Source organism: Lagopus muta, chromosome 1 (genome assembly GCF_023343835.1).
Source record: "Lagopus muta isolate bLagMut1 chromosome 1, bLagMut1 primary, whole genome shotgun sequence".
In the NCBI taxonomy this organism is placed as follows: Eukaryota; Metazoa; Chordata; class Aves; order Galliformes; family Phasianidae; genus Lagopus; species Lagopus muta.
The window spans coordinates 4,227,656-4,240,083 of NC_064433.1; the positions used below are offsets into that span (position 1 = coordinate 4,227,656).

General features: G+C 47.2%; 1 protein-coding gene and 1 long non-coding RNA gene across 2 annotated transcripts; both read right to left on the reverse strand.

Moving 5' to 3' along the window:
- Positions 1–483: 483 nt before the first annotated feature.
- Positions 484–2,311, reverse strand: LOC125686638 (PHD finger protein 7-like). Its single transcript, XM_048930843.1, has 7 exons — positions 2,269–2,311; positions 1,873–1,964; positions 1,699–1,788; positions 1,313–1,437; positions 991–1,153; positions 793–899; positions 484–601 (listed from the first exon to the last, which is right to left on the reverse strand). Exons 1-7 carry the CDS (start codon positions 2,309–2,311, stop codon positions 484–486), a joined length of 738 nt encoding a protein of 245 aa, XP_048786800.1.
- Positions 2,312–5,963: 3,652 nt separating this feature from the next.
- On the reverse strand, positions 5,964–11,649 carry LOC125688171 (uncharacterized). Its single transcript, XR_007374631.1, has 4 exons — positions 11,613–11,649; positions 6,732–9,863; positions 6,373–6,584; positions 5,964–6,248 (listed from the first exon to the last, which is right to left on the reverse strand). It is a non-coding gene; the product is annotated as an uncharacterized LOC125688171 (long non-coding RNA).
- Positions 11,650–12,428: the final 779 nt, after the last annotated feature.

Genomic DNA, 12,428 nt, shown 5'->3' on the forward strand with positions numbered 1-12,428 from the left:
CGAGCTCCGTGTTTGTGCTGGAGGCTGTAAGGAAGGCAGGAAAGTCAGCAGGATGAACCTGCAGCCCCAAGCTGGGACAGGCTCTTATCCCTCCCTCATGGAGCACAGAGACTCAGGCAAGGCCGCCCTGAGCTCCCCATGCCAGCCTGCCAGCCCTTGCCTGGAGCCATTCCAGGGACATGTGACTGCATCTTACCGGTGCCCACGCCAGCACAGCCGTCGCACTCCCAGCTGTTTGTGTTGTATATCACGGAGGAGCAGCGCCGGTGAGTGCCTTCAGCAGCACAGGAACTGCAGAGGAGCAGCTGCCAGGGCCTGGGGAAGCAAAAGGGGTTGTGCCTGTGAGCACAAAGGGAGGAGCCAAGCCAGGGAGTGCCCAGCGCATCTCTGGTGCTCAGTCTTCAGTGCTCAGTCAGGGGAAAACCCCCAGGCTGTGCTGAGGCTGAGATCCTCTGTAGTGCCCAAGAGAACTGCTGAGGTAACTCACCCCCGTGTCTCCACCTGCTCCCTTCCTCCTGGGTTAAGGCAGTTGCTGACATCGCAGCGCCTGTGCCTCTCTTGCAGCGATGCATACGCATTATTGGCCTCCCATGATGGTGGTCTGCCGGAGAAGGGAGAGAAAGTGATGATCCTCCACTGTCCCCAGCATAAGTTCCAAGGTTATCCCAACACATCCGCCCCAACTCCATTTCTCGCTTCTCCGTGAAGCTGGGGCACATGCTCATGAGACAGCCTGGGCAGGCCTAGCACCGCAGCCTTAATGTCAGCAGAACTGTGCAGAAGGACACCAACCTGAGTGGGATGTGGATCCCATGGATGATCATTTGTCTGAAAAACCGCTCGATGTTTCGACAGTTGGGGCACTGGAAGCTCAAAGCGCCAGCATTCAAGGCCAGTTGCTGCAGGAGAAGCACAAGCAGGGTGAGCGTGAGCAGGGCCTTGTGCAGATGGGCGCCAAGCGTGCCTGCAGGGTGAGGAGAGGGCTCCTACCTGGATACAGCCCCGGTGGAACCAGGCATGCGTGCATGCTGAGCACAGCATGGTGTGGTAGGACAAGGTATCCCCCACAGGCTCAAAGCAGATGAGGCAGTTGGTGCCTTCTGCAGGAGCTTCCTCAATTTCCTGTGAAGGGCGGTGTTCCCAGCAGTAGGACCTGGGGGAAGATGGAAAAAGGGATAGGCACGGTGAGAAGTGCTGCGAGGAGGGCAGAGGACCAGGAAGCAGTCCCATGCCTTGGCTCTGGCTCTGGCAGCCTGCTGGCAGGTGTCACTGTGGGTTTCTCACTGGCTTGCCTACTGCTGACAGCCCTTACCTGTGTTGATTGAAGTACTGGGTGACACATTCCCCATCCATGGCGCAGGGCAGATGGAAGCTTCGTTCACAACCGCTCTCTGCGCAGCTGATGGCAGCCCCCCTCTCGCCACAAACAAAGCATTGCTGGAAAGAAAGAGAAGAACTGAACCATCAGCGGCAGGCTCAGGGCCTCTGTGGCTAGCCCCACACCTCTGGGCAAGACACAGGATGTGGGCACTGCTGGGTCACACTCTACAAAGATGCCTGGTAGACAGGGCTCATCTCCTACGGCAGGACTTTGTTCTGGAGCTGTTTGGAAGGGCCACGACTGCTCTCTTTGGGTCCACACTAAGATGGTACGAACCAGTCCTGGCACAAAACACCTCGCTCCACTCAGGTCCTCACCTTCTGGTTTGCCTGCTTGACTGCACGTGTGATGACAGCAGGGGGGACATCCTCAATTCTCATCCCATGAGGAACGATGTTGGCAAAGGTCTGAAAAGAGCAGGATACCATTAGGACAGAATGGAAGTGAGCAGCCCTGGCAGGAATCTGGAAGGAGCCCATGGGGGAACTCACCAAGCAGAACTTATGGACGTAAATCCCACTTGCAGAAAGTGTGTCCCCGCAGATGTTTGGGTCAACATCCACTCGGCGACACAGCACACACACTGCAGAGGAGAGAACAAATGTGAGCACCTGGTGGGGCCAGGTGTCCCTGAGGGCTGTCCCCAGGGTCCTGCTCTGTGCCTGCCATGCTGGCTGGAGGTGGTGGATTGGAAGGGGCCACGGCAGGCCCAATAGTGCCCGCAGGCAATCACAGCCCAAGCTGGAACCCACGTGCCAAAGAGCAGAGGGGCCCTGCCTTGCAGCAGTTGCGGAGTCCCTGCCTGTCCCTTCCTCACCTCCCGTCCGCAGGCAGACCCTCAGCACTCCTGTTGGCAGGAGCTGTGCTCAGGGATGCTTTGATCTCACCTGGTTCCTCCGAGCTGGAGGCCTTCCTCTTCCTATCGGACATGATGTGCGTCAACAGTGAGCACTGTGAGAGTCCCTGCTCTCTCCGCGCCTCACCAGGCCGCACTGGTGCTCGGCCTGAGCCCGGCAGCCTTTGCTCTGCTCCAAGCTTCACGCGTCACAATGGCCGCCCTGTGACACCCACTGTGACATCACGGCCACCGCCTCACTGGGGCTGTGGGCCTGGGTCCCCAGGCAAGAGAGCAGAGGCTCTGGCAGGCCTCAGGAATTATGTCCTCCCTCAACCTGCTAGCAAACTGCTCCCCCGGCCAGAGCCAGGAGCAGAGCTGTCCCTTGGCCAAGGCTGCAGCCCTGGAGTCACATTAGCATTTCTTGTCTGAGTCCAGTCTCGGTTTCTAGAGAATCTAGTCAACATTTGCAAGTCAACAGCATATTTGGTATCTAGCGAGTGTGGTGGGTGACTTTCTATGTGGTTTGATAGGCACAGGACAAGGTGGAACAGTTTTAATCTGAAAAAGGAGATTAGATTAACTCTTAGAGGAAATGTTTTACTCAGAGGTTTGTGAGTGGAAATGCACTGGAATTGCCCAGGGAGGCAGAGGGGTCAGCGTCCCTGGAGGCATGCAGGAAACATGAAGGTGCAGCACTGAGGGACACGGTTTGGTTGGCATGGTGGGGATGACCCGTCTGGATGCCTACCTGTGCAGGCTGCTGAGACTGCCCTGGCAGGGGGGTGGACACAATGGTCACCAGAGTTCCCTTCCAACCCCTCATGTTCTGTGATTCTGTACTGCAGCCTCTTTAGCGGCAATGTGTGGATGTGTGAACTTATGAACTTTGAATCTCTCATTCTTCATCCATCACCTTCTTTTGCTAACTGCTACTACAGCGTAGCTCCCCATTGGGTCACTGCATTTTGCCAGCTTTGATTTGTCACCAAATTCTCAGCACAACCAACATTTTGTTATCACGACGTATGCTTTGGAATAATACTCTTCCCACTGGAAAATTTGTTTTTTTTCTTTTATCTTCCTTTGTCCAAGTACAGGGCAGCCCTCCCTGTAAAGATTTTCACTGGCAAGGTTAAAAAAATAGTCACACAGAACAAGAAATCAAAGCTTTAAAATACAGCCTGCAACAAACCCCGGAAAGTATTTCCGGCAGTCATGGGAAGCAAGAGCAGGGCTGTAGAAGGGGATGAGTTTGCACACTTTTCTATAGCTGCTGCTGGGCTGCCCCTGCTCCTGTACGTATTTTGTCTTCCATCTCTAAAAACTGAAATGCAAGGAAACAAAAGGAAACAAAAAAGAGGAAAAAAACACCAAAACCCTGACTGCCTTGGGATAAAGCTTCTCTGGGCAGCTGCCATGCATTTCCAATAGCTTTGCATCCATGTGCGGCAGGGACTGAGAATCAGAGCCTGGTTTGTGAACTCTGCTTACCTAGCTGAGCACTGGGGGTCCTGTTAGACAGCTGAGAAGATCCTTGTGTTCACTCCGGATGCTAAATTCAGGGGACAAGGAGACAAAACTTGGGAGAGCTCAGAAAGCCACCTTTGACATCAGTCAGCTTTTCGGGGAGCTTAAGCTGGTCAAGAGCAGTATACCTGATGCCCAGGAGTCACAGCCTCTTCTGCTGTAAGAGCTCAATGAGCTCCAAACTTGTGCATCTTTGATTGCCCAGAGAAGCTGTGGATGCTCCATCCTGGAGGCATTCAAGCCCCTGATGGATGGCGTCCTATTCTAACCTTATATTGTAGCAAGCGGTTGGATCTAGTTCAGCTTGTAAGGTTGCCTCCACACCAAGCTTTCCTGTGATTCTGTGGCAACCATCTCTGCCGTAGTACCGTTGCCATGAGCTGAGCGTCTTATCTTCAGTGTTTGTCCCAAGAGCACGGCTCCTCCAATCTACTTCTGTGCTGCGTGCAGTAGGGAAAGCATTAATGGTGTGCATCATACCTTAGCTACAAAGTAAAAGTCTTTCACACTTGCAGACACATAGGTGATTCAGTACAAAGCTTACTTGAAACAAGAGAAAGAAAACCCCCAGATTGATTGTTTATGAACTGCGGACTGCCCAAGCACGTTCCTTCCAGCACAGCTTGAGCTTTCGTGACTGCAGATAAGCTCAGCTGAAAGTTCTCTTCCTTTGGTGCTTCTTCACTGCAGTGCCCTTCTGGCCATTTTTATTAGAAAGCCCTTTAGATCAAAGGTTCACGAGGAAGAAATAGTGCTTCATTGTAGGATGAAGGGAGTGATTGCTCCCCACTGCTCTGCTCTGCGTTTTAAATGGGTCCTCCATGTGGTGTAAGTGGGATCCACACGTAGATGATGCCCAGCTTATTGTGGTTTAGCTTGGAGTAATGAAAGCTCTACGGAAATATTTCTGTGTCCTTGCAGTGCTTGAAGGGAGTCTTGTGTCTCCCAAGCAGTTTTATCTTTCCCTCTGAACAGAAAATAGAAACGGGACAGTGAAGTCTTCTGAGAGTAGTTCTTCTTTTCTGTGAAAAGTACCCTGGAACGGATAACAATCCATGGGACTGGGGTGTTAATTCTCTAACTCCCAGTGCACTACATGATATCATGATGTGGAATACTGATAACAGAAATCGTAAAACCATGACATGGGTGAACCCATTCTTCTGTCTTTTGCAGCATTTGTCTTATAGTGTACAGAACTAAAGTTCATTTGTTGGATGTTGGATGTTGTTTTACTGGCCTGGGACTCATAAAGGTTCTAAGAAATGTAATGCAATTCTTATTGTATCTGTTCCTCCCACTCACTTCACTTCTAATATGACCATTATGGACTCCTTTGTGCTTCTCTTATGGCTACCAAGAATGTGTCTGTCCCCACATGTAATTTTTACTCTTCAGAATGTGTATGCGTGTTTCTCATCAGAGATGGGGCAGGGGTGTAACATACACAACTTCTGAGAGAATTGATGGGTTTTTAGCAATCCATGGGAAGAAACCCCGGAAGTTAGCATGGAGTAGATTTCATGGATGTTTCCAGGCTGAAGTCAGGCTTCTTCCTGATTCCTAAGTTGCAGTGCTTATTGCATTAGCCTGGAACTGACTGCCCAGGGATGTGGTGGAGTCACCATCCCTGGAGGTTTTCAAAAAAAGGGTAGATAGGACTCTGAGGGACATGGTCTGGAAAAGTCATAGGCATGGGTTGGCAGTTGGACTAGATGACCTTAGTGGTATTTTCCAACCTTAATGATTATATGATTCTATGATTTTCAATCCCAAGACCATGACCACCTCACTTCCTGCACGCTTGAGTGTTTTCCTGGAAGGAAGCACCCCCACTAATCCAAAGGGTGAAACCCAGCAAGGGGATCAAGCCTTCTTCTGAAAGATTTGCTGTATACGTACACTTATACCATGCTCCTAACCCATACTTCTGCAGCTAAGATTGCACTGTAAATACAGATGGAGCCTTCTTGCAGGCTATTAGCTTAAAGTGAGGTAGCATTTGTTGTTTTAGAAATATCCTATGAGAGGTAACTGAGGTCTCTTCTTAGGATGAGAGTCTGCAGCCTGAACTGAAATAATATCTTTACTGAAGCTGTAAAAAATTCACTAAAGGAAGTAGAAATATCTTAACGATAACATTTATAAAACATCAAGGATGGCTTGTGAAGGAATGTGTGGTTTTCAAGTGCTAATTGAAGAAAGGCTTGAAAGTGGTGCATATTTGCCAGGTTTTGGCAAATTAGCATTTTATTTCAAGACTCAGTGAGTTATAGAACTCAGGGAAAAAAATAATTAAGGTTGTCTCTGATTCATGCTACATGATTTTTGTGAATATTTAACATTTTGTCAGTTGGTTAAGTCCCCATTTCCAAACTGATCTTTTTCTCATAGTTACCCAGAAATCAGGCTCTCACACCCAGCAAAAAATCTGAAAGGGCTCATCCAAAACCGCTGTCATGAAGAGAAAAAGACTTAATTTCCTCTGGGGAAATCTCAGACCTGTCAGGGAGACAGAAGAACTGTAAAGAATGAAATTGTATTTTATTCTTTTTTTTCTTCACCCCTTTTTTTGTCTGGTCAGGACTTCCCAAAGGGGAAAGGTATAAGAAACATCAGCAAGTACCTCTTAATCAGCATTATTCCTGGAAAAGGATTCTTGTTGCAAAGCTAAATCCACTGTTTCAATTCAGACCTCGGGCATTCTTCCCAGGCCACAATGGCCAAAAATTCAAATCTTCTCTCGAGCCTGGAGGCAGTTGGATATGGCCATACTGTTCTTACACAGCATGTGTCCAAGCCACAAATCTGCACATAATGTGCTCCCGAAGTTCAGCCCTATGCAGAAATACAGAGAGTAAGCTGAAGTTGTACTTCAACTTTTCTTTTACTGTCTAAGAATAAAGTTTCATTTTCAAGGAAGAGATTTCTCAGAAAAGCAAATTTGGAGTCCTTAACGCACTTCTTTGTGCTGGTATGCCTCACCTGGAGTACTGCACCCAGATGTGGAGTCCTCAGTACAGAACACATGTGGACCTGTTGGAGCGTGTTCAGAGGAGGGACACGTGTCGAAGGTCTTATTGAAGTCCAGATTGATGACATCAGTGACTCTCCCCTGTCCACTGATGCAGTGACACCGTGACACCTGCATAGAAGGTGTCATAGAAGGCTACTAGGTCGATCAAGCAGGATTTGCCCTTGGTGAATTCAGTCTGGTTCTCCCATATAACCTCCCTGCCTTCTATGTGTCTTAGCATTGCTTCCAGGAGGATCTTTTCCATGATCTTCCCTGGCACAGAGCAGAGACTGACAGGTCAGTAGTTCCCAGGATCTTCCTTTTTACTCTTTTTAAAAGTGGATATGATGTTTCCTTTTTTCCAGTCACCAGGGACATCACCTGATTGACACAAACTTTTCAAATATCATAGAGAGTGGCTTGGCAACTGCATCAGCCAATTTCCTCAGGACTCTGGGATGCATCTCATCAGCAGACATCATCCATTGTAGACTTGTGGATTTTCAGGCTTCTTAGGTGGTCATGAACCTGATCTTCACTTAAACTGGAAGGGACCTTGCTTCCCTGATCTCCTCCTAACAAACAAAATGTCTGGGGGCTGTGTGGTGAGAAGTTATCAGGGAAGACCATAGTAAAAAAATAACAAAATTACCTCAGCCTTTTCCTTGTCTGTTGTTACCAGCCTGCTTGTGTCACTCACTAGGGGAGGGTACAGCCTTCTGGACTTTTCTTTTCTGGTTAAGGTACCTGTAGAAGCTTTTCTTGTTCTTTTTGGCATCCCTAGTCAAAGTTCAGTTCAAGCTGAGCATTGGCCTGACCCCATCCCTCCACAGCCTAGCAGCTTCCTTACAGTCTTTCCACAGTACCTGTCCCTGTTTCCACTGTCTGTGCATTTTCTCCTTGCTCTTCAGCTTGACCACCAGGTCCCAGTTCAGCCATGCTAGTCTCTTGCCTTCCTTTCCTGACTTGCTTCACCTCAGGATGGAAAGCTCTTGCGCCCTAAAGAAACCCCCCTGAAAGATCTACCAGCTCTGCTCTGCACCCTTGCCCATGAGGACAGTCCCAGGACGTTTTGTTGACTAATTCTCTGGAGAGCTGGAAGTCAGCTTTCCTAAAGTTTAGTTTCTTAATTTTACTCTTCATCTTTCTTGTGTCCCTCTGGAGCATGAACTCAACCATAGCATGGTCACTACAGGCCAGAAAGCCTCCAATCTTGATATCACCAATCAGTTCATTTGCATTGGTGAGCAACAGGTCCAGTACTGCATTCCCTTTGGTGGGGCCGTCAGTTACTTGACTCAGGAAGTTATCCTCAGTGCATTCCAGGAGCCTCTTGGATTGCCTCCAGCTCACTGTGCTACTTTTCCAGCAGATGGTGGTTGAAGTCCAGCATTAGATATGGAGGTTGGCAGACTTGCCTGCAGCAGGGGGATTGGAGCTTGATGACCCGAGGTCTCTTCCAACCCAAGCCATTCTATGATTCTATGATATAAAGTCCCCCAGCAGGATGAGCACTTGCAATCCCAAAATCTCACATAGCTGGAGGGTGAAAGCCTCATTGACAGGGTGTCACTGATCTGGTGGCCTGTAGTAGACAACGATCACAAGGCTCCCTTTGCTGACTCAGTCTCTAATTGTTACCCATTGGCTCTTGACTTGCTCATGACTGTGGGATAACTTCGCATTTTATTCCTTTCCTGATGTAGACAGGAACACCCCCACTCCTCCTTCCTTGCCTGTTCCTTCTGAACATCTTGTAGCCATTGATAGCCACACTCCAGTTGTGGGAATCATCCCAAAAGGTTTTGGTGATGACAACTAAATCATAGCTTTCAAGCAGCACAGTAGCTTCTAGTTCCTTCTGTTTGTTTCCCAGGCTGCATGCACTGGCGTAGAGGCAGCTGATCTTGTTGCTTCCATAAAGGATAACTCCTTAGTGCCTTCTAGCTGTTTTCCCTGAATTTCCCCATTGCTTTCTCCTCTTGCCCCAGCAGTCACGGCCTCACTATCGTAGAGTTTTGTATGTGCTGCAGTGTTGCCAATATCCCACTGAAAGGAACACTCCCAGGAAATCCAAAGCACAGCCTCTGGCTATGCTTATGTAGTTACTAGTTCTCCAGATAGGCAATCTTTGGCTGTCCCCTCTCATTTCAGTGGTAAAGTCAATTCAAAAAATCCCAGCCTCTCTGCACTTCACCACCCTCATCAGTTGCACTGTGTTTTAGAAGCTTTTTTATACACATAATCAGCAAAATGGTCTGAATTAAAGGCACACCCCATCACATTGGTAATTTAGGGACATTGTTCAGTGGGCATGGTGGTGATGGGTTGATGGTGGGACTAAATGATCTTAGTGGTCTTTTCCAATCTTACTGATTCCATAATTCTACGAATTACTTGCAGAACTCCCAAGATAATGTACCAAGACTGTAGCAAAGCCAGTCACTAAAACAGGAGTTTCTGTCCTCTCTTAATCATCAAATCATTCTCCAGTCAGGATGGAGTTCCACAAACAGTCTGTGAACTAATTGGTCTGGGATGGGCTTTTTACTCTACCAACAGAGTAGGAAAGTGATTTTTCAGCTGTTGAACTCTTTGCATGACTAGAGAGCAGGGTCTGGCCTCTAATTTCTTGCACTGGTAAAAATGAGCCACCATATCATCAGTGAAATCTGTGGGCACTGCAGGAATCCAGGGTGACGTATAACCATCATCCCTGTAGGGATGTAGGGTGATATAGGATGTCAAGAGGGATTCTTGATCATCCTACATCCTGATGTAGGATGACCATTTCTGTAGGGATAGTGGGACCTACAGGAGGTTCCTTTACATTTGCCTCATACTGCAGAAGAAGGAATGGCCTTGCAGGATGAAGATGTTCACTAATGGACTGATTTGCACAGCTCAGGTGTTCTAAGGGGGAGGAGAGAGGAAGGGAGGCTGAGACATGCCTCTTCCTGCACATCCACACAGCCTGACACAGCCCTGGAAGCCTTACCTGCCTGCCTCACTGGCTCACGTGGCCAGATATGAGCTGAGCAAACGCTGTCTGAGAGCCCCAGCTCCAAGCCAAACACAGCATGCAAATAATAGCACAGGCCCTGTAAGGTATAAGGTTGTTCCCATTCATTCAGAGCTGGAAACTGAACATCTCATGATAACATAGCTAAGGTGCTTACTAAAAATATAAAGTTATTACCCTGACAACAGCTCCTCAGAGTTAATAATAATTAATTAATTTATTATTATTATTTAATAAAAATAATAATAATTAATAAAATTAATTAATTAATTAAGCAATACAAAGTCTTGGTTGTTTCTAAAATTGGTGCTGGCCACTTGCTTGTGAACATAACCTAGAAGTGAATGTTAAATATGACAGATCTTTTAAAAACAATTAAAAAGGAAAAAAAAAAAAAGGGGGGGATAATTTGGCAAGAATAAGGACCAGTTACTCTTTAATCAGCAGAGATCCATTCTGATGGCAGTATGAATGAAACCTGTTTGAAGCATCAGTTGAAGAAAATTTTCTCAAGGGCTCTTGTTTTCAGAAATAATTCCTCTATCAGATGAGAAATAAATTCAAATAAAAAATGTACGTGTCATCCTGAAAAGGGCAGATCTCTGCATCCTCCTCCCACTCATGTCACAGTATCTGTCTGCAGACATTCCTTATCCTCTGCATTACACTGGGGACTTGGGGATACAAAACGCCTTAAGGGGCAAGTCAGTGGAAGAAACCCATGTTGTGTTGCTGTAAAAATTAGCAGACATGTTCACATGACTTTTCTGATGCACAGGACTGCCACTGAATGCTTGTCATCATAGAATCATAAAATCATAGAATCATTTGAGTTGGAAGGGACCTATGCAAGTCTCTGTTCATGTAGATGTCGTGTTCATTGCAGAGGAATTTGACTATTTGATCTTCATTTGGTCCATTCCCCTGCAGTGAACAGGGACACCTACAGCTAGAGACGGAGAGGACTCATTTCATCTCAGAGATGACCAGACTAGATCAGAGGAATGTGTCCTCCAACAGGCTATTTTCCTCCACTGACTATAACAGGAGACAAAAGACATCTCAACTAAAGATAAGTGAGACGGATCCCACCCAACAGCAGCTGCTACAAAGCAAAGCTTGGCTTTTTCAACCAGTGATTGTACAGCACTGCTGTAAAGGCATCCAAGGCCATGGCAACTTTTCAAAAATGTAACAGACCTAAAAAAAAAAAAAAAAAAAAAAAAGAAAATAAATACATAAAAGAGGCATGGGATATGGAAACGAACACTATTTCCTGCACTCAAATTTCCTTCTCAGCTCAGGGCAAGGAGAAGCAGATGCAAATCAGATGGAGCTCTTGGCCCAGAACCAAGTATCCCACCTGATCCTGAGCCAGCAGCTCCCCAGGGCTCCGAGCTCCGTGCCCTTGAATTGAGGAAGCCTTGCAACACACAGCCTTGCCCTGAAGTGTTTGGGAATTGGAGCCCAAACACAGTGATGACTGTGGCGTTATCCAGTGCCACGTTGCACACTGAGCATTTTGGCCAGCTGTGCATGAGACAAGGTGACAGTCGCCAGTAGGCATTGCAATGGGCTGGAAAACTCCTAGTGCTCCAAGACACCCTTTTTTTCGTTTGTTTGTTTTGTAACAAAAGAGTTTACTTGCATTTTCAAGCAGAGGAAAAAAAACCCAACACTGTCTTCAAGGAATATGAAGAACCTTTTTCAAGAGATGATAGATGGAAATGTATAATTGATGGATATCAAGATGCTACAATCACAAAATAAATAAGAGAGTTAGGCGAAGTGGACTATGATAACAACAGAGAACAAATGGAAGGCTTACCCTTACACTGGGCTCACCACAAAACACCAGAAGGAGGGATCAACAGATGAGATCCTTCCCCACTGGTAGCCAGCTCTTAAATAGGTCTAAGAGGGGTGCAGCCAGGCTCCACCCCTTTCGGCAGCACAGCTGAATTGCCTTCACCTGTGCTCCTCTGGCTGACTCATGGCTCACCTCAGGTGATCAATCAGAGGTTCAGGCCGTGACTCAGCAGTTCCCATACAGGTAAGAGCCCAAAGTCAAGAAAAAAATGAATGGGTTCTCAGTAAGCATAGGGTAAAATAGAGCAGGATCACTGAGAAACAGAAAATAATAACAATAATAATAAAGACCTTAATTTAGTTCAACACCATGCACTTATTTTATGTATCTTGAAATCTGGCAGTCCATAACACTTAACTGATCCATGCTGCTAAGTTCTCCTTTTGTTGATGCTGCTCATCACTGCTGTGAGTGTAAATGTGCTCAGTCCACGTGTTATGCTCATGTAGCATGGAAATGGCATGGAAGATGCCCTGGCAGAGTCATAGAATAGTTTGGGTTGGAAGGGACCTCAAAGATCATCTAGTTCCAACCCCCCCTGCCATGAGTAGAGTTGCCAACCACTAGATTACATACCAGGGCAGGCTGCCCAGGGCCCCATCCAACCTGGCTTTGAACACCTCCAGGGGAAACTTCTCTGGGCAGCCTGCACCAGCATTTCTTTGATATTCCAATTGTCACTTCCTTCATCAAGGTTGGTTTTCATTGAGCAAGGAAATGTTCTTCCTTGCTGTGGTGTTTTCACTCTGATGGGCAGCTATGTCTTGGAGAACA